The sequence below is a fragment of the Microcaecilia unicolor genome, chromosome 8, assembly GCF_901765095.1.
Source record: "Microcaecilia unicolor chromosome 8, aMicUni1.1, whole genome shotgun sequence".
Taxonomy (NCBI): domain Eukaryota; kingdom Metazoa; phylum Chordata; class Amphibia; order Gymnophiona; family Siphonopidae; genus Microcaecilia; species Microcaecilia unicolor.
The window spans coordinates 102,359,951-102,386,153 of NC_044038.1; the positions used below are offsets into that span (position 1 = coordinate 102,359,951).

The 26,203-nt window shown below is 42.3% G+C and overlaps 1 protein-coding gene across 1 annotated transcript in view; it reads left to right on the top strand.

The window, feature by feature from the left end:
- Nucleotides 1-26,203, top strand: part of LGI4 (leucine rich repeat LGI family member 4) — a 176,063-nt gene that overhangs the window by 105,964 nt on the left and 43,896 nt on the right. Inside the window, 1 exon segment of the mRNA XM_030212961.1 lies at nt 1,663-1,734. Within this exon segment, the coding sequence (XP_030068821.1) occupies nt 1,663-1,734 (72 nt within the window).

The window sequence follows — 26,203 nt, forward strand, 5'->3', positions numbered from 1 at the left end:
GACAAACGGGCAGGCTTGCAAAACCTGCCCGGTTGCCCGGCCATGTCCTCAAAAAGAGGACATGTCCGGGTAAAACCGGACATTTAGTAACCCTAAGTGTGTTCAAATAGCAAGGAGGCGTATTGTTGCATGTTTGAGTGGGACTATGGAGGGATGTTCAACAGTTATTACCAAACGGCAAGAAATGTTCAGGCCTATAAAGAAGGACATCCTAAGTTTGACCTGTTTCAGTCACGTTCAGGGTACAAAAAGGAGTTCTAATTGAGCAACTATCCACTGGAGGAATCAAGTCATAACACCTCCTTAAACCCTCAGTGGCTGCTGCCATTCTCTCTCTCGCTCCCTCTCCTCTGAAAATGAAACTGAAAGGGGATATCAGGCTCTATGACAGCTGCAGGTATTATAGGCAGTCTTATCAAAGCAGGAAGCCTAGTGGTTAGTACAGTCAGTTGCGTACCAAGGGGGGGGGGGGGTGGGGGTGGTCCGCCCCGGGTGCACGCCGCTGGGGGGGTGCCGCGGCGCGCGCCTGTCGGCTCCGAGTTCGCTAACTTCACTCGTTCGCTGCAGCTCCCTCTGCCCCGGAACAGGTTACTTCCTGTTCCGGGGCAGAGGGAGCTGCAGCGAACGAGCAAAGTTAGCGAACTCGGAGCCGACAGGCGCGTGCCGCGGCACCCCCCCAGCGGCGTGCACCCGGGGGAGGTGTCATTTCGCCGGGGAGGGGGGGAGGAGGTGTCATTTCACCGGTGGGGGAGGGGGCGCACTGCACCCGGGGGGGGGGGGGCGCATCGGCGATCCGCCCCGGGTGTCATCCAGGCTAGGAACGCCACTGAGTACAGTCAAAGAACCCAGCTTCAAATCCTATTTTAACTATTTTGTTTTATTGTGAGCCCTCCAGAAACAGAAAAATATCTACTGTACCTAAATATATAAGCCACCTGCAAACCTGGAGGCTGTTGAAGTGGTGTACATTCTGGTACGGTATGCATTTTTCTGTTCCTGGAGGTCTCACAATTACAAAATAAATGAGTTAAGGTGGGATTTGAACCTGGGTCCCTTTGTTTAAAGTCTACTGCACTAGCCACTAGGCTGCACAGCTGCTCTGCAAGGAAGTCTGTGTGGTCATTTTTCTAAGAATCCTTTCCCTGCTTTTTTGCAGTTCATATGTTTGGATGTTCCAGTTTATGAAATGGCTGTTCATGATGGACATACTCAGCACACGGATATCCATCTCATGTATTTTCGAACAAGAAATCCTGATCTATTTCCAGTGGGAATATACATGTGAGATGGACATCTGTTTAGGAAGTTATGAGCTGGATGTCTCTATTCTGTCTTGGACGTCCTTTCGAAAATGTTCACAATTTATTTTCAACTCAAGTATCCAGTTTATTCTTTATACAGTTATGATTGAGAAAGGGTAAACAAACTAATCTTAGCCTCTGCTTCCTAGTTACAGGTGCCATGTGGCCAAAGTTTGGTTGAGCTACAGCCTAGTGAGCCATCTCATTTTACCACTTCTGCCATTATCCTTCTCTAAGGATGTTCAGAATTTATCCCAAGATGATTGATCAAATCAGACTGTACCAATAGAAGCAAATTACCTGACATTCCACTACAAGAGAGTTTCACTTTTTCCCCTTTTTCTGCCTTCTTCTGTTCTAGGTCCTTTGTAAGATCTGGATTTAGCAGAATCCTTGAAGGGAGTTTTCTGCATACACCATCTCTGGAGCTCCTGTGAGGACCAAAAGAGTTTTTTAAAAATATATAAACTATTGGTACAGTGCACACTATGTCAAAGGGATGACTGATGGGGAGGGCTTCTGTAATGGAACAGAGCAGAATGGGGCTGGGCATACCAGCTTTGTTTCATTTTGTTTCAGGGTGGTGGTAAGGGGTAAGAATTTTGTTTTGTTGAAGTTTGTTTTGGGGTTTTCCCCCCGCTGTTTTGTTAGTTTAATTTTTAGCATTCATTATTCGCAAACAATTTGTGACAAAAATGAAACAGAAAAAAAAAACCTGAATTTCATTAGGGGTGTTTTTTTGGTTTGTTTTCAAATGAAGCAAAATAAAGCAGGCCTGTTTGCCTGTTTTTCATTTCATTTCATTTCAAAATGAATGCACGTCTTTCTGAGGAAAAGTTCGATTGGTTATTGCTGTTCAGTTTGGAAAAAGCTAAGAAGAGATGTGATACAATCCTATATTATGAACAGAGTAGAAGAAATTAATAGGGAGAGGTTATTTATCCTTTCAGGTAGTACTAAAGCCAGGCTCAGATGTCCACATGCATAATATAAGCAATTGTCTATAATGGCAAATTTGGCAATCACTATCCAGTCCTGCCCAGCCCAGAGCTCAAAGTACTGTAGTTAGGTCCAGAACAAATTAAAAGATGATCCATATACTGCTGGATTCTATATATTGTGCCTAGCATTCCGTGCAAAATCTAAGTGTATTCCGTAAGAATGTGCAAAACTTAATTGGCTTAACAAGCCAATCAGTGTTGTTAACAGCCCATAACAATAATAAGCACTAATTGGCAATAATTAGAGCTTATACACATAACTCACTGCACATAAATTCTAATGTGCATATCTAAAAAGGGGAGTGGTTATGGCAGGGAAATGGGCATTTTGTGGTCATTCCCAAATTTACACGCATTGTTATAGAATATGGTCCAGTCCTTGTAAATCTACATGCAGGGATTTACGCACATTTTCACTGGTGTAAATGGATGCGCATAATTTTAGGCGCTGGGATATAAGTGTATGCTATACACCACACTTAAATCTTATAGAATAAGGCAAAAATGATTTCTGCATGGATTTTCCAGGCTCCATACATAGAATTTCCTCCACACTGCCTATGAGCTGTTCTTCCCCACAGAGCATGCTTATGAGAGTCGAAGTCGAGCCTTGACTAGGAGAATCTGGGCAAGTCACTTAACCCTCCATTGCCCCATGTAAGCCGCATTGAGCCTGCCATGAGTGGGAAAGCGCGGGGTACAAATGTAAAAAAAAAAAAAAAAGGTGACACTCTGTGGCACTAGCTGGTAGTAGATTTTTTTAAAATATAAGAAAATACTTTTTCAATCGATGGACCATTAAGCTATAGAATTTGTTAATAGGAAGTGAAGAAATGACTGAGAGGGAATATGATAAAATCACGAGGGCATGGCTATTTACCATCTCAAAATAGTAGGACTACAGAGAATTCCATGGAACCAAGTCAATGAATATTTAAGCTGTGGAATTGATTGTCAGAGAATGTGGTCAGGAATAGAACTATAGATGGATTTAAAACAGGTTGGGATAAGTGTTTGTAGGATTGGTCCAATAATTAGCCATTATATCTTACTATGCGGATCAGTTGGATGTGATGTGATGTGTGATGTGATGTGACATGATTCTTATAGTTTGCCAACTCCCAACTAGTGGTTCAAAGCAGGGTTCAGAATTTTAAAAAAACAACAAAAACAGAAAATTATGGAAGAAAAAATTAACTATAAAATTTCTGAAATAAGTAAGTCTTCAAGTTTTTACGAAAACTTAAATATGTTGAGAAGGGTGGGTAGATAGCACCAGGCCTTAACTGCCTGGTAAGGAAAAGAAAATTCTAATGATGGCTTATACCTTATGCCAACTAATGATGGATAGTAAAGAAGGCAATACATCCCTGATCTAGAATAAAAAGAAGAGGATGGAAAAACAAACAATCTCACTAAGTAGTCAGGACTATAGCCATCAAATATTTTGCTAGGTTAAAAAATATTCTGGCCTTCACCAATGCAACTGAACAAGATATGGAGTTGCATGATCATTTCTTTTTTTTACTAAAAATCAATTTAGCTGCAGTGCTTTGCAATACCTGTGCCGGGTACTTCCAAGTGACAATGGTTGGAGACAGGATGTTGGGCTTGATGGACCATTGGTCTAACTCAGCATGGAACTTCTTATGACAGGACATAAATCTGTGATTGCTTTAGACTGAGGAATATTTCATCATACATAAGTACGTAAGTATTGCCATACTGGGACAGACCAAAGGTCCATCAAGCATGCCATCCTGTTTCCAACAGTGGCCAATCCAGATTATAAGTACCTGGTAAGATCCCAAAACAGTACATTTTATGCTGCTTATTCTAGAAATAAGCAGTGGATATTGCCCAAGTCCATTTTAATAATGGCCTATGGACTTTTCCTTTAGGAAGCCATCCAAACCTTTTTAAACCCTGCTAAGCTAACCGCTTTTACTACATTCTCTGGCAACGAATTCCAGAGTTTAATTACATCTGCATCATCCCCACTGCTAACTAATGAAGTCTACAACAGTGGTTCCCAAACTTGTCTTGGAGGGCTCTCAGCCAGTCAGGTTTTCAGCATATCTACTACAAATACTACTACTACTGCTGCTACTTATCATTTCTAAAGCGCTACTCGACGTATGCAGCGCTGTACACTTGAACATGAAGAGACAGTGCCTGCTCAAAGGGAGCTTACAATCTAATTAGGACAAACAGGACACATAAGAGATAAGGGAATTACTAAGGTGGGAATGATAAAATACAGGTACTAAACAAGTGAGTAAGGGTTAGGAGTTAAAAGTGGCATCAAAAAGGTGGGCATTTAGCCTACATTTGAAGATGGCCAGAGATGGAGCTTGACAAACCGGCTCAGGAAGTCTATTCCAGGCATACAGTGCAGAAAGATAAAAGGAACAGAGTCTGGAGTTAGCGGTGGAGGAAAAAGAGTGCAGATAAGAGAGATTTACCCAGTGAACGGAGTTCCTGGGGAGGAGTGTAGGGATAGATAAGAGTGGAGAGGTACCGAGGAGCAGCAGAGTGAATGTACTTGTAAGTCAATAAGAGGAATTTGAACGTATGCGGAAATGGACAGGGAGCCAGTGAAGTGACTTGAGGAGAGGGCTAATATGAGCATAGCAGCACTGGGGGAATATAAGTCATGCAGCAGAATTTTGAACAGATTGAAGAGGAGAGAGATGGCTAAGTGGGAGACCTGTGAGAACCAAGTTGCAATAGTCTAAGCGAGAGGCGATAAGAGTGTGGATAAGGGTTCTGGCAGTGTGCTCAGAAAGGAAAGAGCAAATTTTGGTGATATTATAGAGAAAGAAATGACAGGTTTTAGCAGTCTGCTGAATATGTGCAGAGAAGGAGAGAGAGAGGAGTCGAAGATGTCCCGAAGCTTACAAGCTGATGAGACATGGAGGATGAGAGTGTTAGCTACAGAAATAGAGAATGGGGGAAGAGGAGAGCTTGGTTTAGGGGAAAAGATAAGAAGCTCAGTCTTGTTCATGTTCAGTTTCAGATGGCGGTGAGACATCCAGGCAGCAATGTCAGACAGGAAGGCTGATACTTGGGCCTGGATTCCTGCTGAGATTTCTGGTGTGGAGAGGTAGATCTGGGAGTCATCAGTGTAAAGATGATACTGAAAACCATGGGATGAGATCAGAGTACCAAGGGAAGAAGTATAGATGGAGAAAAGAAGAGGTCCCAGGACAGATCCCTGAGGTACACCAACTGATAGGTGATAGAAGTGGAGGAGGATCCACCAGAGTATACACTAAAAGTACGATGGGAGAGATAAGAAGAAAACCAGGAAAGAACAGAGCCCTGAAATCCAAATGAGGACAGCGTATCAAGGAGTAGGTTGTGATCAACAGTATCAAAAGCAGCAGATAGATCGTGAAGGATGAGGATAGAATAGAGAACTTTGGAGGTGGCCAAGAATAGGTCATTGGAGACTTTGAAGAGGGTGAAAGCTAGATTGAAGTGGATCAAGAGTAGCTTCAGATGAAAGAAAGTCAAGACAATGGCGGTGAACAACACGTTCAAGTATCTTGGATAAGTACATAAGTACATAAGTAGTGCCATACTGGGAAAGACCAAAGGTCCATCTAGCCCAGCATCCTGTCACCGACAGTGGCCAATCCAGGTCAAGGGCACCTGGCACGCTCCCCAAACGTAAAAACATTCCAGACAAGTTATACCTAAAAATGCGGAATTTTTCCAAGTCCATTTAATAGCGGTCTATGGACTTGTCCTTTAGGAATCTATCTAACCCCTTTTTAAACTCCGTCAAGCTAACCGCCCGTACCACATTCTCCGGCAACGAATTCCAGAGTCTAATTACACGGGTGAAGAAAAATTTTCTCCGATTCGTTTTAAATTTACCACACTGTAGCTTCAACTCATGCCCTCTAGTCCTAGTATTTTTGGATAGCGTGAACAGTCGCTTCACATCCACCCGATCCATTCCACTCATTATTTTATACACTTCTATCATATGTCCCCTCAGCCGTCTCTTCTCCAAGCTGAAAAGCCCTAGCCTTCTCAGCCTCTCTTCATAGGAAAGTCGTCCCATCCCCACTATCATTTTCGTCGCCCTTCGCTGTACCTTTTCCAATTCTACTATATCTTTTTTGAGATACGGAGACCAGTACTGAACACAATACTCCAGGTGCGGTCGCACCATGGAGCGATACAACGGCATTATAACATCCGCACACCTGGACTCCATACCCTTCCTAATAACACCCAACATTCTATTCGCTTTCCTAGCCGCAGCAGCACACTGAGCAGAAGGTTTCAGCGTATCATCGACGACGACACCCAGATCCCTTTCTTGATCCGTAACTCCTAACGCGGAACCTTGCAAGACGTAGCTATAATTCGGGTTCCTCTTACCCACATGCATCACTTTGCATTTGTCAACATTGAACTTCATCTGCCACTTGCACGCCCATTCTCCCAGTCTCGCAAGGTCCTCCTGTAATCGTTCACATTCCTCCTGCGACTTGACGACCCTGAATAATTTTGTGTCATCAGCGAATTTAATTACCTCACTAGTTATTCCCATCTCTAGGTCATTTATAAATACATTAAAAAGCAACGGACCCAGCACAGACCCCTGCGGGACCCCACTAACTACCCTCCTCCACTGAGAATACTGGCCACGCAATCCTACTCTCTGCTTCCTATCTTTCAACCAGTTCTTAATCCATAATAATACCCTACCTCCGATTCCATGACTCTGCAATTTCTTCAGGAGTCTTTCGTGCGGCACTTTGTCAAACGCCTTCTGAAAATCCAGATATACAATATCAACCGGCTCCCCATTGTCCACATGTTTGCTTACCCCCTCAAAAAAATGCATTAGATTGGTGAGGCAAGACTTCCCTTCACTAAATCCGTGCTGACTTTGTCTCATCAGTCCATGTTTTTGTATATGCTCTGCAATTTTATTCTTAATAATAGCCTCCACCATCTTGCCCGGCACCGACGTCAGACTCACCGGTCTATAATTTCCCGGATCTCCTCTGGAACCCTTCTTAAAAATCGGAGTAACATTGGCTACCCTCCAGTCTTCCGGTACTACACTCGATTTTAGGGACAGATTGCATATTTCTAACAGTAGCTCCGCAAGTTCATTTTTTAGTTCTATTAATACTCTGGGATGAATACCATCAGGTCCCGGTGATTTACTACTCTTCAGCTTGCTGAACTGACCCATTACATCCTCCAAGGTTACAGAGAATTTGTTTAGTTTCTCCGACTCCCCCGCTTCAAATATTCTTTCCGGCACCGGTGTCCCCCCCAAATCCTCCTCGGTGAAGACCGAAGCAAAGAATTCATTTAATTTCTCCGCTACGGCTTTGTCCTCCTTGATCGCCCCTTTAACACCATTTTCGTCCAGCGGCCCAACCGACTCTTTGGCCGGTTTCCTGCTTTTAATGTATCTAAAAAAATTTTTACTATGTATTTTTGCTTCCAACGCTAATTTCTTCTCAAAGTCCTTTTTTGCCCTCCTTATCTCCGCTTTGCATTTGGCTTGGCATTCCTTATGATCTATCCTGTTACTTTCAGTTGGTTCTCTTCTCCACTTTCTGAAGGATTGTTTTTTGGCTCTAATGATTTCCTTTATCTTACTGTTTAGCCACGCCGGCTGACGTTTAGTCTTTTTTCCCTTTTTTCTAATACGTGGAATATATTTGTCCTGAACCTCCAGGATGGTGTTTTTAAACAGCATCCACGCCTGATGCAAGTTTTTTACTCTGCGAGCTGGTCCTTTCAGTCTTTTTTTCACCATTTTTCTCATTTTGTCGTAATCACCTTTTCTATAGTTAAACGCTAGTGTACTTGATTTCCTAGTTTCACTTCCTTCAATGCCAATATCAAAACCGATCATATTATGATCACTGTTATCAAGCGGCCCTCGTATCGTTACCCCCTGCACTAGATCATGAGCACCACTAAGGACTAAGTCTAGTATTTTTCCTTCTCTTGTCGGCTCCTGAACTAGCTGTTCCATGAAGCTGTCCTTGATTTCATCAAGAAATCTTATGTCCCTTGCGTGTACAGATGTTACATTAACCCAGTCTATATGCGGGTAATTGAAATCCCCCATTATTATTGTGTTGCCCAGTTTGTTTGCGTCCCTGATTTCCTTTAACATTTCCGCATCCGTCTGTTCGTCCTGGCCAGGCGGACGGTAGTACACTCCTATCACTATCCTTTTCCCCTTTGCACATGGAATTTCAATCCACAGTGATTCCAAGGAGTGTTTTGTTTCCTGCAGAATTTTCAATCTATTTGATTCAAGGCTCTCGTTAATATACAATGCTACCCCTCCACCAATCCGATTCACCCTATCACTACGATATAATTTGTACCCCGGTATGACAGTGTCCCACTGGTTATCCTCCTTCCACCAGGTCTCAGAGATGCCTATTATATCTAGTTTTTCATTTAGTGCAATATATTCCAACTCCCCCATCTTATTTCTTAGGCTCCTGGCATTCGCATATAGACATTTCAAACTATGTTTGTTGTTCCTAAGTACATCATGCTTAGTACTTGACAGTATTAATTGGCAATCTTTTGTCTGATTTTTATTGTTATTTAAAGATACCCGATCTACTACAATCTCTTTTGCAACCTCACTATCAGGATACTCTATCTTCCCTGTTATGGTGATATCTTTGAAAGATACCTTATCCCGAACCATGCTCTTTTGAGCAACTGTCGGCCTTCCCCCCATTTCTAGTTTAAAAGCTGCTCTATCTCCTTCTTAAACGCCGATGCCAGCAGCCTGGTCCCACTCTGGTTAAGATGGAGCCCATCCTTTCGGAATAGGCTCCCCCTTCCCCAGAATGTTGCCCAGTTCCTAACAAATCTAAAGCCCTCCTCCCTGCACCATCGTCTCATCCACGCATTGAGACTCTGGAGCTCTGCCTGTCTCTTGGGCCCTGCGCGTGGCACAGGTAGCATTTCAGAAAATGCTACCCTGGAGGATCTGGATTTCAGCTTTCTACCTAAGAGCCTAAATTTTGCTTCCAGAACCTCTCTCCCACATTTTCCTATGTCATTAGTACCCACATGTACCAAGACAGCCGTCTCCTCCCCAGCACTATATAAAATCCTATCTAGGTGACGCGTGAGGTCCGCCACCTTCGCACCAGGCAGGCAAGTCACCAGGCGATCCTCACGTCCAGCCACCCAGCTATCTATATGCCTAATGATCGAATCACCAAGTACAACAGCTGTCCTAACCTTTCCCTCCCGGGCAACATTTGGAGATATATCCTCGGTGCGAAAGGATAATACATCCCCTGGTGGGCAGGTCCTGGCTACAGGAGTACTTCCTACTTCACCAGGGTGATGCTCTCCTTCTAGGAGACCTCCCTCCTCCAAGGTAGCACAGGGGCTACCTGACTGGAGGTGGGACTTCTCTACAACATCCCTGTAGGTCTCCTCTATGTACCTCTCTGTCTCCCTCAGCTCCATCAAGTCTGCTACTCTAGCCTCAAGAGAACGGACACGTTCTCTGAGAGCTAGGAGCTCTTTGCATCGGGCACACACATATGACACCTCACCAATTGGGAGATAATCATACATGTGACACTCAATGCAAAAGACTGGATAGCACCCCTCTCGCTGCTGGACTGCTGACTCCATCTTAGTGTTTTTTGAGTTTTTCCGTAATTTAAAACTTGCTAAAGTATTAAGGATATTAGCCTATCACTAACTTACAGTTCCTCCTTTAAACCCCAATCTTCAAGTTCCGAAAGCACAAGCAAAATTTGTTCACTTACCAGAGAAATATCCTCTTCTCCCAGAACTTATTAGAAGGAAAGCTGGGCACCTCTCAACCAAGAAAAGGCTTACCAGGGGTTAGGCCGAAGCCAGCATTCCTCCCCCTGAGGGTCACCTGATCCTGGCTAAGAAGTACCTGGTAGCTCTGAGTAGGTGGAGCGAAAGCCCTGGGTAACTGTGGCGAAGGCCCTGGGAAGGTCGGGGTGGATTTGGGAGTCACCCCGGATGCAGCTGTGAGGATATGCAGAACGCTGCAAGTCCTCCACAGCACCTGGTAGGAGCACTGTGTACCTTGAGCAGAGGCCCCGAGTGGATCGGAACGGACCTGGGAGTCACTCCGGCGAAGGCTCCGAGGATATGCAGATGAGCTGCAAGTCCTCCACGGCACCTGAGAAGGCAACCGGTGGGAGAGCTGGGCACCTCTCAACCAAGAAAAGGCTTACCAGGGGTTAGGCCGAAGCCAGCATTCCTCCCCCTGAGGGTCACCTGATCCTGGCTAAGATTTGCATGCAGTACCTTCATTGAATGCAAAGTTATATCATGTATACTCATTATGGATATGCTGAAAATCCAGCTGGCTGAAAGTCCCCCAGGACAGGTTTGCAAACCACCGTTCTAAAACCAAATCAGGTAACTGAGTATATAGGAGCTCAGTCTGCCATTCCCTCAGTGTACCATGCAGTACAGCAGACACACAGCCATGCTCCCAGAGTGTCAAGAAATATCACAAATGCATATAGAGCCATGCTTTTGCAGTTCAGGATAATACTATGCATAGCTATGCCTTCGGTGTGCCAGGCAGCATTACTGAGGCACATACATCTGTTCCCTCAATAGGAATCTGCAGCAGGTCATGCAAATATCCATTTGATGTTGCATTATGTCATGCTACTTCTGTGGATTTTAGGAATTTTATCAATTTGTTTCAGAAACCAGTTGCAGAGGAATAGCTTTTGGGGAGGCCAGTGAATTATTTGAATCCAGAGTTGGGGCTGTGTGAAAGACTAAATATTGCAGAATGAACTAGATACTTAATTTCTCTGTGCATAAGGCCCATTGTCTCTGTTCAAATATGGAGAGGAACTATTTCCAAAACCACTTTTGAGGGTAACAAGTGTTTGTGCACATAGACTGTCCGAAACATGCCTATCTCCATGCAGCACCCTACTGTCTTAGATACCCCCCCCCCCACACACACACCACATTAACCCAACACACCAAAACCATTGCCACTCTTACCTTCAATAACCACCAATATTTACACCCATACACTCACACTCTACTCCAGATACCACTCAATTTCCACACATACCTCCTCCCCACTCCCTTAGAGCTCTGAAGGGGACCCCCAGCACCCCGTACATTAGGAAACATGGTGTTAAAGGGGCCCATCTTAATTTTAACACCCAGAGTGCATTTAGTTCTAGTTACGCTGCTGGTAACAATTACGATGAACAGTCAGATTAAGATGTAATTGCAGTCCCTTCAGTTCACAAGATGTCAGTTTCCTGATGCAGATGTTATGTACACACCTATCTAGAAAAAGGAAGAGGCATTACTATAGAGAGATGAGATGCTTGGTCCTCATTCACGGGAAAGACACATTTCCAAAGCCATCTATCCATGTAAAGGGCATTTTTCTCAGCTGAAAGGGCTTTCTGAAGACTGTCCATATTATGGGCCCAGAAAGGGGCTGGGCACACCAGCTGTATTTCATTTTGTTCCATTTTGTTTCAGGGTGTGGGTAGGAGGTATTCCCAGGACACAAGAAAGGACCTACAGAAAAAGTGGTTCTAAATCTCAGGGGGTTTGTTTTCCTTGTGCAGTTTTCAAAAGGAAGGTATGCTGACACAGTCCCTTTGAGAACTGATAACACAATCTGTGAATTTTGCCCCTGCTAGGCACAGCTTTGAAAATTGTCTAACTTATGGAAAATATTAGGGATGTGCATTTGTTTGAAAGGAAAGGAACAAAAAAGCAACACTGGGTCTTCAGGATAGAGATAAATGTCGTCCTTTAATATGAAAATGACCCGACACGGGCCGTGTTTCGGCGTACAAACGCCTGCCTCAGGGGTCTGACATAAAAACACACAAATATAATCATAAATAAACACCACACATATATTTCAAAAAGAACATTCACATGATTTAGTTTGATAACAACAACCAGTTAAACCAATTTAACAAAATATAACAATAAAAGTTTATGCAATAAAAATGACAATTAAAATATAAATGCACACAACTTTTAACACAAAATATTTGATAAAACATAAAGATTAAAGATTAGAAATTTAAAAAATAGGGCAAATGAGAACCAAGATACAGTACGAGAATGACACCATCATCATCCCAGAGAAATAAGGTGAAACAAGACCAAAAAACAGCTGCCATATAGAAATACTGTATTGAATTTTTTCTTAAAAAGTATTCTTTTTTAAATATAAAAATCATAGTATCATAAGTATTAAAATATTATGTGTAAATAAATATATGTAAAAAAATAATATATATATGTGTGTAAAAAAAAGGGGGCTTACCAGAATGATTCTTCAAAGTATAAATAGATGAAAATAGTCAAGCAATTCAGTTATGTTACCTAATTTGAAACAGGGGAGGTTAATTTTAATATTATATGGCGATGTGAAAAAAAAACTTTTATACCCCAATATTTGTGATTATGCTTTGGCAAAATGTCTCTGCCTCTGAAAAAGTGTTGCCGTGACTCCCTCAATCCAAGATATTGTGCCAACCACTCTATTTTTAAACTTAGGTTGAGAAAATTATTTAGTTATGCACATAATGAAAAAATCTAGCTTCATTTACATAGGGAACATATCTGAGTGGTCTTAAAGTGAGAGACAGCACTTCTAATTGTATGTATGCTACTGAAGCAAGGCTACGTCTTACAATGTCTGAAAAAACTCCTTGAAAGATCACCATATATTGCAACCTAGTGAGTGCATGTCATGATAGCATATACACAATTAAGAAAAAAAAAATTTTTAACTGCCAGATTTAGCAGTTGCATAATGCCACCTATCTGCATCAAAGTGAGACTTTACTCCCTATCCGCGAGCCATACGCAATGTTATCTTGTGTACAAGACCTCGCGCTTCATTTTCACGCTGTGTAGAGAGGCCAAATAAAGCGGAATATGAACATCCATAAAACTACGTATATGTATCACATAACGGCCGTTTGTTTATATTTAAAGTATATAGCCTCCTGTTAATGAATCAAAATATTTAGAACTCCAGCGGCTAGCGTCAGCATACTCAGAAGCCGGTTTGGGTGTCGCATACTATATCTTAGACATAATTCCACGCAAACTTACCCAGAGCCTACTAAATGTCCGTGTAATCGAACCAGACACTGTTGGTGTAAAACCACCAAAAAATAGGTCATGCACTAAGACGTGCTTATATTAAGATAAGGTGGGGAGACAGCGTCATGATCGTACCTTCAAAGGTCCTGTAAGCTGCATAACAAGGTCCTGGTTGCTAACTAAAGGCTGAACTAGGTCTTTATGATATAAAAGTTGCAATAAAACGATCCAGAGAATTTCTCAAGTTCAATGCAAAGATTCAATACAGAGGGAATGCTTAATTTCTATATGTAAGACAGAAAGAGGTTAAGCGTTAGAATTTATTTAGCAAATAACATAACAATAGGTTAACAATAGCTGGATCATAAATGAACCTATACTCAAATGTTCCTAAAAATTTGATACCAGATGAATAGTAATAAGGGCTTGTAGTCCTTTGTACAATCATATACTTACATGAACAATTAAAAGTGTTAAAAATAATAACATGATAAGAGATAATAATTAATAAAACTGTAAATAAACATGGTGGTAACTTTATGGAAGGCAGCGTAAATAAAATCATGCATCATACTCATTGAGGGATAATCTACAAGCATGCATCATACTCATGAGTGATGGTGTTTATAAAAACACAGAAAAATCTATCTCCACATTAAGACCAGCAGGGGAGACAGTGTTTAATTCAAAAATGGATCTTTGTTCCTGTTGCAGAAGTATCCTATCCGTGTTACTTCCTCTCCAGGGTGGCTTGATATCTTAAACACTAGATAGTGAAGGTCAGAGAAATTATGAGAGCAGTTGATACAATGTTGGACTAAAGGTGCTGTTACATTGTTCCTCCTGATGTTGCTTCTGTGCTCAATCATTCTTGTTTTAATTTTTCTGATTGTTTGCCTACACAGATGAGATCACAGCAGTGGCGTAGCTACAGGGGACCTTGGGGCCCCACTCCAGCTTCAGGCCCCCCAACCCTGATGGCCAGTCAAGCGCCTGTTTTTTTTTAGGCACTACTGGCTGCCATCCCGCTCCCTGCAGCATTGTTGTCTAATTCACAATTCCAACGCTCTCTGCCGCCACCACCTTCCTCTGGGCTCCCCTCTCCCTCACGTGATGCAGGATGCGGTGTCCCGCCCCTCCATGCCGTCACCTTCCCGCTTTCCCCCGCAGCGCCCCTCTCTATGTCCCCAGTCGCGCTGGCCATTGGTTGACATCTTGTTTCCCGTTTTACTCGGGGCCAATGGATAAGCTGAGGACTTTGCTGTTGACTGTTCTCAGCATGCTCCTGAGTCCTGCAGACTCCTGCTGCTTTGGGGCCCAGGTAAGAAGTACAGCACCACAAAGGGCGGATGTGAACATGGAGTATAAGAGGGAGACACAGAGAATTGGAAAAGTGGGTGCGATGCAGCGGATGGAAAGAAAAAAAAGGGTACAGATCTATGTACAGAGTATGTGAAGCGATATAACACCGACAGAGCAGGGCGGGGTTGGGCTTAACTGCACTGATGGTGATTAGTTGGAAGGGTGAAGAGGTGCTAGAAGCACAAGGCTGCTACTCTTCTCTCCCTTCCCCCACATAATCCCATGTCTGCCTTTCACTGAATTCTGTTTAGCCCACCCCCTCCAAATTTGAGTTCAAGGCAAGTTGGGGTACACTAGATAATTTCCCCTCCAGAAGAGCTGACAATCTGTTGTGCCCGATTCACAAAAAGATGTGTGACTGGGAAAACTTGGATTTTAACTTTGGCTTCCCTGGCTGACAGCCAGCTGATCTGTTAGACCATTTCTTAAATTATATGGCTGCTACAGTATCTAGTCTTCTTGATCTGAAATCATCATGGATGAAGCTAAGGAAGGGGCTAAGGGGGAATTTTTTTACTACTACTACTACTTAACATTTCTAGAGCGCTACTAGGGTTACGCAGCGCTGTACAAAATAAACAAAGAAGGACGGTCCCTGCTCAAAGGAGCTTACAATCTAAGGAACGAAATGTCAAGTTGGGCAGTCTAGGTTTCCTGGGCAGAGGTGTAGAGGTTAGGTGCCGAAGGCGACATTGAAGAGGTGGGCTTTAAGCAGAAATTTGAAGATGGGCAGGGAGGGGGCCTGGCGTATGGGCTCGGGGAGTTCCACGCGTGGGGTGAGGCGAGGCAAAAAGGGCAGAGTCTGGAGTTGGCGGTGGTGGAGAAGGGTACTGAAAGGAGGGATTTGTCTTGAGAGCGGAGGGTACGGGTAGGAACGTAAGGGGAGATGAGGGTTGAGAGGTAAGGAGGGGCTGCAGATCGAGTACATTTGTAGGTTAGTAGCAGAAGCTTGAATTGAATGCGGTACCTGATCGGAAGCCAATGAAGTGACTTGAGGAGAGGGGTGGTATGAGTGTATCGGTTCAGGCGGAAGATAAGACATGCGGCAGAGTTCTGAACGGATTGAAGGGGGGATAGGTGGCTAAGTGGGAGACCAGTGAGGAGCAGGTTGCAGTAGTCAAGTCGAGAGGTAACGAGGGAGTGGATGAGAGTTCGGGTGGTGTGCTCAGAGAGGAAAGGGCGGATTTTGCTAATGTTATAGAGGAAGAAGCGACAGGTCTTGGCTATCTGCTGGATGTGCGCAGAGAAGGAGAGGGAGGAGTCGAAGATGACACCGAGGTTGCAGGCAGAAGAGACGGGGACAATGAGGGTGTTATCAACCGAAATAGAGAGTGGAGGTAGAGGAGAAGTGGGTTTGGGTGGGACGACAAGAAGTTCAGTCTTGGCCATGTTCAGTTTCAGGTGGCAGTTGGACATCCAGGCAGCAATGTCGGATAAGCAGGCCGATACTTTGGCCTGGGTTTCCGCAGTGATGTCAGGTGTGGAGAGATAAAGCTGGGTGTCGTCAGCATAAAGGTGATACTGGAAGCCATGAGATGAGATCAGGGAGCCCAGGGAAGAGGTGTAGATAGAGAAAAGAAGGGGTCCAAGGACAGAACCCTGAGGGACTCCAACAGAGAGCGGGATAGGGGTGGAGGAAGAACCATGAGAGTGTACTCTGAAGGTACGATGGGAGAGATAAGAGGAGAACCAGGAGAGGACAGAGCCCTGGAATCCAAAAGAGGACAGGGTGTCCAGAAGTAAGTTGTGATTGACAGTGTCAAAGGCGGCGGATAGGTCGAGGAGAATGAGGATGGAGTAATGACCTTTGGATTTGGCGAGGAACAGGTCATTACAGACTTTGGATAATGCCGTTTCTGTCGAGTGAAGTGGGCGAAAGCCAGATTGAAGCGGATCCAGAAGAGCTGACAATCTATTGTGCCCGATTCACAAAAAGATGTGTGACTGGGAAAACTTGGATTTTAACTTTGGCTTCCCTGGCTGACAGCCAGCTGCTCTATTAAATTATATGGCTGCTAGAGTATCTAGTCTTCTTGATCTGAAATCATCATGGATGAAGCTAAGGAAGGGGCTAAGGGGGAATTTTTTACCCTGTCTATTATAGTGAGGTCAATATGCTAATATTATGTCAATAAAGTTGAATCAAATCTAAAAACCAATTTTTTTTTAGTGAATTGAATTTAATCAAATCAAAAAACTTTTTGACTGAATTGGACAGCACTACTATGCACCGCTGTCCTTCAATTTTCCGGGCCACTGGCAGCGTCAGTGAGGTAAACACTGGAAATTGGAAAAGTGGGTCCGAAAGCTTTCCCTCTGCTCTGCTACAATTTCCTGTCTCACCCAGGCGGGAAGCTGCAACAGAGGAAGAGCTTCCTGGGCCACTGAAAACAGTGTGTTTACCTTACTGACGCTGCCGGTAGCCCAGAAAATTGAAGAAAGGGTGCAGTGAAGAACAGTGGTGCAGGGAGCTGGAACAGGAGACGTCAAAAAGCTGAAGCCAATTAAGCTGGTCTCCCTTTCCCTCTCCTCTGCGCAGCTGTCGGTCAGTCCCATTCACCCAAAACAAAGCAAGCATACCTATGAGCTGCTATATCCACATTGTCGTCCTTTATTGTTGGTAACATTTTTATTTGATTTCGCTTATATTTTCAAACATGCCGGCTTTACAGCATGCAGAGGTACACAGGAGAAGCATTGAGTAATTAGTTCTAAATTGTAAATCATTGTGTCATTTGGAGGGGCTGGTTATAGAGACCACTTGTATTCGTGCAGAGATGTTTTTACCTTTTAAAGGACCACTTGTATTGTTCACCTAGTAAAGGGCCACCAAAACAAACACAATGTTATGAGAATGAAGTGCTTAACAATCAGACTTACTATTGACATTAATTAGATTGACACCTGAGAGCAGTTAACATCTTTTTTTCCTGTACATCAAAAGAAAAAGATGGCATGTGGGAACTTTCTCCTTTTGTTTTGTGGATTGCATGGTATATTATAAATATGCACTTGCCTTTTTATTACTACTATTTCACAGAGAGGTATTAAATAATGAGGGAAGGGCTTCCTTCATGCAGAAGTTCTATCCAGAGTCAGTCTCAATGTGGCAGCATTGTCCAGTTCAGCCCACTGTTAACCACCAAGTTCATACAAAGTTAATTATGTTCAGTGGAAAATAAATATGTTGGCTCAGGCTGCTTGCTTTGTGAATATTCCATTACAGTTTCATTATTGCTACCAAGTATTACATATTAAGGGCATTTGCTTTACACTTTGTTTTAATTCCTTTATCCAGTCCTTACATACATGTGGTTTTGCTTTCTAAACCCAAAGGTGAATCCTAAGGGTGGTTGAACAATTAGGTATAAACTGTGTTATTTCTGACTACTTGTTTTGGACTGCTTTGAGTCCTGCTGATCTGTACATCTGCTGTCTAGAATGTTGGAAGATGGAAATGAGAAAATAACAATTAATCTTTGGATGTACTCTGTAGAAGTTGTTGTTTACTTTTGTAACGTGCTTGCTCTGGGGTGTATATGTTTATACATATGGCTATAATTCGTAAGGAGAAGGGGGTGGAAGGAACTCCAGGGACTTGAACTGGTTCATGTCAGCTTCAGAAAGGAAAGAAAGCAGTAGAACCAGAGGAAGAGACAAGGAGACTTATTTTATTAGTACAGCTTAATAAGGTATATTGTATTTCTTATAAAGTAAACTTGAGGGATATGTGCCACTGCAGTAATTATTTTCCAGGATACTGTGATGTGTGCTGAGAGGTTGACCAGACTCAAGTCTACTATAATGGCAACATTTAAGTTATGGGATAATGCAACTTCATTTAAAAAATGTCAGTGTTTCCAAGGTTTCCATAAGTGTGCATGTGGTTTATGTTGATTTACTTGGAAATCCATTATCAAGTGCACTCTAAGGCATTATGAAGGAGTATACCAAGCACTACTCACACCTATATGCCTAGTGGCCCCCCATGTTAACTCTAGCCCCCCCCCCCAAAAAAAATGTCAGTTCTGGCTACGCCCTTGGATCACAGGGGCAAAGGATAAGGTATACTATACCTTCGGTATTACAATTAGAGGAGTATTTAAGAGGGTATTCCTTCCCTGTCTGCAGATGAGTAAACATTGAAATGGTCATAGAGGATGGACATACAGAAGAAGAACCACACGGTTTGTGTCCAGTGAATGAAGGTACTGTAGATGGTGTGACAGGAAGTGCCGAAGGGGCTATAATCTCCTTAATATTTTTGCTGCGCAGGTTAGCCACAATAAGCCATTTGTTCTGGAAGCAGTGATGGTCCTCAAGGATATGCCAGTGTTTGCATAATATCCTTTTAATGTCTTTGGAGAGGTTGGAAAACTTCAAACTGCATACGGTGTCGGGGCTCTTTCGTTCTTCATGCTTTGTGAGTAACTCTTCCCTGTCTGCAGCCATAGCTCTACTGATGTCCTTAGAAATGCACTGTTCTGGGTAGCCCCTGTCTCGGAATCTTTTAGCCATGGGTTCTAGCTGATGTTCAAAGTCATTATAGTCACTACACACTCTTCTCAGTCGCAAAAATTGAGAGAGGGGTAAATTCTCCTTGAGATTTCTATTATGGTAGCTTTGAAAATGAAGATAATTGTTCTTATCAGTCAGTTTCTTGTATATCGTAGTGTTGAAATTATAAACATCTTTTTGGATCAGGATATCCAGAAAGGGAATTTCTTGGAGATCATAGTGCATTGTAAATTTCAGATTGACATCTAAAGTATTGAGCCACATGTGAAATTCCTGGAGTTTTTCAATGGAACCTTTCCAAAGTACGAGGACATCATCAATATATCTCTTTCAAAAATGAAGTTCGTCTTGATAGGGATGTGTCTCAAGGTACAGATGTTCAAAGAACGCCACGTATAAAATGGCAATGTCGGAAGCCATACTAGCACCCATAGCAGTGCCTTTAATTTGTTTAAAGAATTTCCCTTGAAAACAAAAATAGTTGTCTTGGAGTGCTATAGATGCTAGTTGGACAATGAATGTTGTAGGTACTCGAGTATTTTTATCCCTGTCATTCAACACATCAGTGATTATCTTGAGAGCGTGTTGTTGAGGAATGTTAGTATATAATGATTCCAAATCAAAAGTAACCAGAATGAGATCCGTCAGATCACCATCAAACTCATTAAGCAAATTAATAGCATGCGAGGAGTCACAGATACATGATTTCACCATGGGCACCAGAGGTTTCAAAAAAGAATCCACGAAAACAGATCTAGAGGTTCAAGTATAGAGCCTATCCCAGAACCAATAGGCCTGCCTGGAGGGTTAACGAGAGTCTTATGTATCTTCAGGAGTACGTATATGACTGGTATTGTGGGGTGGTCTGTTGTGAGGAAGTCCTTCTCTTTAGGTGTTAAAAAAACCAGAGTCAAAACCAAAGGACACCCAAAAATTGATTCCCTTTCTAAGTTCCTCAGTAGGATCATAAGTACATAAGTATTGCCATACTGGGAAAGAAAAAAAGGTCCATCAAGCCCAGCATTTTCCCCAAGTTCATTTAATAATGGTCTATGGACTTTTCCTTTAGGAAGCCATCCAAAACCTTTTTTAAACTCCGCTAAGCTAACTGCCTTTACCACATTCTCTGGCAATGAATTCCAGAGTTTAATTACACATTGAGTGAAGAAATATAACCTCTCGGACTAGAGGGTTTAGAAGACTAGGACAGGGATACAAAGCTCGTCACCACTGGGACTAAAGGGTTTAAGGGATGGGCACAGAGATACAGAATATGTTACCTGTGGGATTAGAGGATTTAGAGGATGGGTATAGGGATAGAGAGCCTGCCACTTTTTGTGACCAGAGGACTGAGACAGAGATACAGTAAAAGTAATAAAGTACAGCTCTTAAAACTACTTTTGTACTACAAAGTAAAAAGTATTCTTAACAAGTTGGCCCACAGAATCTAGTATGTTTGCAAGCTAACTTCCAGACGGTCACATAAAGTCCTTACTAAAAAAATAAATAACACCCTGAACACTGCAGTGTGCAAAAGAACATTACCTATTAGAAAACAAAACAAGCTGGATAAGTACAGATCAGTCCTACATAGACACTTGATGCTAACAGAATACCTGGCCTTTTTCACATATGAACAGAGGTAGCTCCTACATATGTATTGCCATACTGGGAAAGACCAAAGGTCAATCGAGCCCAGCATCCTGTTTCCAACAGTGGCCAATCCAGATCACAAATACCCGGCAAGATCCCCAAAATGTACAAAACATTTTATACTGCTTATCCCAGAAATAGTGGATTTTCCCCAAGTCCATTTAATAACGGTCTATGGACTTTTCCTTTAGGAAGCCGTCCAAACCTTTTTAAAACTCCGCTAAGCTAATCGCCTTTACCACATTCTCTGGCAATGAATTCCAGAGTTTAATTACACGTTGAGTGAAGAAACATTTTCTCCAATTCGTTTTAAATTTACTACATTGTAGCTTCATCGCATGCCCCCTAGTCCTAGTATTTTTGGAAAGCGTGAGCAGACACTTCACATCTACCCATTCAACTCCACTCATTATTTTATAGACCTCTATCATATCTCCCCTAAGCCGCCTTTTCTCCAAGCTGAAGAGCCCTAGCCGCTTTAGCCTTTCCTCATATGAAGTCGTCCCATCCCCTTTATCATTTTTGTGGCCCTTCTCTGCACCTTTTCTAATTCCACTATATCTTTTTTGAGATGCAGCGACCAGAATTGATCACAATATTCGAGGTGCGGTTGCACCATGGAGCGATACAAGGCATTATAACATCCTCATTTTTGTTTTCCATTCCTTTCCTAATAATATCTAACTTTCTATTTGCTTTCTTAGCCGCAGTAGCACACTGAGCAGAAGGTTTCAACATATCATCAATGACAACACCTAGATCCCTTTCTTAGTCTGTGACTCCTAAAGTGGAACCTTGCATGATGTAGCTATAATTCAGGTTCCTCTTTCCCACATGCATCACTTTGTGTCATCAGCAAAATTAATTACCTCACTAGTTACTCCCATCTCTAGGTCATTTATAAATATATTAAAAAGCAGCGGTCGTAGCACAGACCCCTGGGGAATCCCACTAACTACCCTTCTCCATCGAGAATACTGACCATTTAACCCTACTCTCTGTTTTCTATCTTTTAACCAGTTTTTAATCCACAATAGAACACTACCTCCTATCCCATGACTCTCCAATTTCTTCTGGAGTCTTTCATGAGGTACTTTGTCAAACGCCTTCTGGAAATCCAGATACACAATATCAACTGGCTCACCTTTATCCACATGTTTGTTCACCCCTTCAAAGAAATGTAGTAGATTGGTGAGGCAAGATTTTCCTTCACTAAATCCATGTTGACTTTGTCTCATTAATCCATGCTTTTGAATATGCTCTGTAATTTTGTTCTTAATAATAGTCTCTACCATTTTGCCTGGCACTGACGTCAGACTCACTGGTCTATAATTTCCTGGATCTCCTCTGGAACCTTTTTTAAAATTCAGCGTTACATTGGCCAACCTCCAATCTTCCAGTACCACGCTCGATTTTAAGGATAACTTACATACTACTAACAATAGTTCCGCAAGCTAATTTTTCAGTTCTACCAGTACTCTGGGATGAATGTCATCCGGTTCAGATTTGCTACTCTTCAGTTTGTAGAACTGCCCCATTACATCCTCCAGGTTTACAGAGAATTCATTAAGTTTCTCCGACTCATCAGCTTCGAATACCATTTCTGGCACTGGTATCCCACCGTAGGAGGCAATCCAAGATGCAGAGACATCTGTCATTCCAACGCGTAGGGAAATCAAAGGAGTCTGCGTTTACTTGCGTCGCACATATAAATTTGTTCCCAAAAAGATGCCAGGTCGACTTCCCCTCATGTGTAGTAAGAGGTAGGTTCATCAGGGAGTGGCTGGCTAGTCTTCTGCCAATTGATCGTAAAGCTCAACTTGTAGTGGTCCGTCCAAGGAGCGGAAGACCATTTAGTATTAGCCAGACAAAGGATGGTATCATCGAGGAACTTGTAAGTAAGGAGATCAAGGGTGTGGCCCTTTATGTGTGTCGGATGCATATCAGGATATTGAAGTTCCAGTAGTTGGAGGAAACTCAGGCACTGACAAGCATTAAGTAAGAGTTGATTTTCTAAATGAAGGTTCAGGTCACCCAGGATGAGGACGCTGGAGAAATTGGTGCAGGAGTTGGAGAGAAAGTCCATGAAATGTGTTTGACTGTCAGCCCAATTCTTCGGAGGCCTATAGAACAGAATACAACATAGAGAATCATGAAGAGATCTGCTGTGAACCTTGACTGAAGCGATTTCCAGATGGGGCAATATGGATTCAGCTATAGAGTCAACTCTGAGGCCCGAGTAATAAATCAAGGCTAGCCCACACATTAACGGCTTGGAAGCAAGCTTACCGCAAGTACAAATACGCAATCAAGCAAGCCAAAAGAACTTTCTTTCAGAAACGAATTCTAACAGTTATAAAGGATACTAGAAAGCTCTACCGGCAACTGAACTCTCTCCTTGACACTTCCCCGATTACTTCACCAAATGCAGGCATGCCGTCAGCAATTCAGCTGGCAAACTATTTTAGGGAAAAATCCTATCACTTCACAACTCGCTCCCCTTGTGCGCCTCTAGTATAGATGACTTTCTCACTGACCTTGCTCCTTCATATGGCCAAAGTCCAGCTGACCGCTTTTGGACTACCTTTGACACGGTCTCAACTGAGAAAGTCTTCCTAGCCATTCGCAAATTCTCTAAAATGCACTGCAAACTGGACAGCTGTCCAAACTACCTGCTCCAATCAGCGCCGGAGTGTTTTATTGCTGACTACGCCTCCTATCTGAACTTCATGATCCAGCAAGGGCGCTTCCCCATCGATCACGGTAGCATTCTCCTTACGCCAATCCCTAAGGACCCGAAGACCAAGCCTGACATAATTTCTAGCTACCGCCCTGTTGCAACTATCCCGCTACTAGTCAAGTCTGTGGAGAGCTTGGTCAATTCACAGCTCACTGAATACCTGGATAAATTATCTATTCTCCATGCCTCCCAATCAGGGTTCCGGTCTCACCACAGTACCGAGACAGTACTGGTCACTCTCCTTTCCAACTTTAGGAAGGAAATTTCAATTTGGAAAAACATCTTACTTCTACAATTTGATATGTCCAGCGCATTTGACATGGTGGACCACAACCTCCTTCTTACCTTACTATCTGAATTCGGTGTTGGAGGTTATGTCTTAGAATGGTTTAGAGAATTTCTATCATATCGATCCTATCAGGTCAAAGTCCATTCCTCTATTTCACCACCTTGGAGATCCCACTGTGGAGTTCCTCAGGGCTCCCCCTTATCACCAACCCTATTTAACATTATGATGTCACCACTTGCTACGGCCCTATCCAACCATGGCCTGCACCCTTTCATATATGCAGATGATGTAACTATCTACATTCCCTTCCGATCTTCTTCAACTGAAATCTCTGACGCAGTAAAGAGCAGTTTTGCCATCATGGCCAGTTGGGCGAGCGCATTCAAGTTCAAGCTTAATAAGGAAAAAACGCAATGCATCATTCTCTCCTCCCAGTTCAATAAATCTATCCCAGGCACGATTTCTGCGCTTGACTTCTCTATCCCTATCGCAGAAAGTTTGAAGCTCCTTGGTGTCATTCTGGATTCCCACCTGTCCCTCGACGTTCAGGTATCAGCTATTATGAAAAGAATGTTCCTCTCCATGCGCTCACTAAAACGTATCAAGCAGTTCCTTCCGTTTGACCTTTTCCGGACTCTACTCCACTCTCTAGTGTAGAGCCATTTTGACTACTGCAATGGGATTTACACCGGATGCAAAGAACACACCCTAAGGAAACTCCAGACGGCGCAAAACACGGCAGCGAGATTACTATTTGGTAAACCTCGGTTTGAAGCAGCAAAACCTCTAAAAGAGAAGCTCCACTGGCTCCCAATAAAATAGCGTATCCAATTCAAAGTCTGTGCTCTCACCCACAAGATCGTTTATGGGGTTGCTCCAGTTTATATGTTCAGCCTGATTGATCTCCCTCCAAGAAATTCTATAAAGCCGTCTCGCACTTATCTCAATCTCCACTATCCTAACTGCAGGAATCTAAGATACAAATTGCTCTTCGCCTCCTCTTTTTGCTTTGTGAGTCCTCGTTACTGGAATGCTCTACCATCATCATTAAAAGAGACTACCGACCACACTTTGTTTAAGAAATTCCTCCAGACTTATCTCTATGATAAAACTTACTCCGCAGTAACTTAACTTCCTGCCGTCCCTCGTTGTTTCCCCTGTTGTTTTTCCCCCCTCCCCAAGTTGATCCTTATTCTCTGTCCCGACCTTGCACTAATATGATGTTATTTCTTTAAATATTGTTAGCCACATAGAGCCTGCTATGTTGGGAATATTTGGGATATAAATGTTCTCAATAAATAAATAAATCCACTAGGTGGATGAACACAAACTCCCACGAAAAATAAAACTATATGGGATGATGATGGTGTCATTCTTGTACTGTATCTTAGTCCTCATTTGCCGTATTTTTTAAAATTTCTAGTCTTTAATCTTTATGTTTTTATCAAATATTTTGTGTTAAAGTTGTGTGCATTTATATTTTGTCATTTTTTTTATTGCTTACACTTTTATTGTTATATTTTGTTAAATTGGTTTAACTGGTTGTTGTTATCAAACTATTTAAATCATGTGAATGTTCTTTTTGAAATATATGTGTAGTGTTTATTTATGCTCACAAGATCCGCTGTTCAGTGGAGAACTCAAATGTCCCACGGGAGAACACAGGTATGGAAGAGAGTGGGATGTTTGACCACGGAAATACAAAACCTGGAAAGATGGATCTTAAAAATACTTGTTTATTGATGAAAAAAAGACTCTCCACAACCGTTGTGTTTCGGCCGTTAGGCCTGCATCAGGAGTCTACAAAACACATATATACAAATAACGTTAAATAAAAGCAAATGGTATATAAACAGAGAATCGAATGCTAAAAGCTAAAACAATATAAAATATTACAAAATAAAAACTAATGAAATATACTCAAAAACATATACAAATAGACAGTTAAAAACAAATAAAAATATGTATACATCAATAGCTAAATACAAGCTCTACATCAAAAATGTATATAAAATACTCTTATGTCAATCTTAGAGTGTGAATATTGCATGCAAAAAATGTGCACAGTTAATTGCAGATGGCTAAAAAATAAAAAATACATAAATAGAAATGGAACATACAGCGCATATAAATAATTAAATATATCTATATATAATACATAGACAATAAAATTTTGTAAAAATCTATATGCTTAAATGCATTT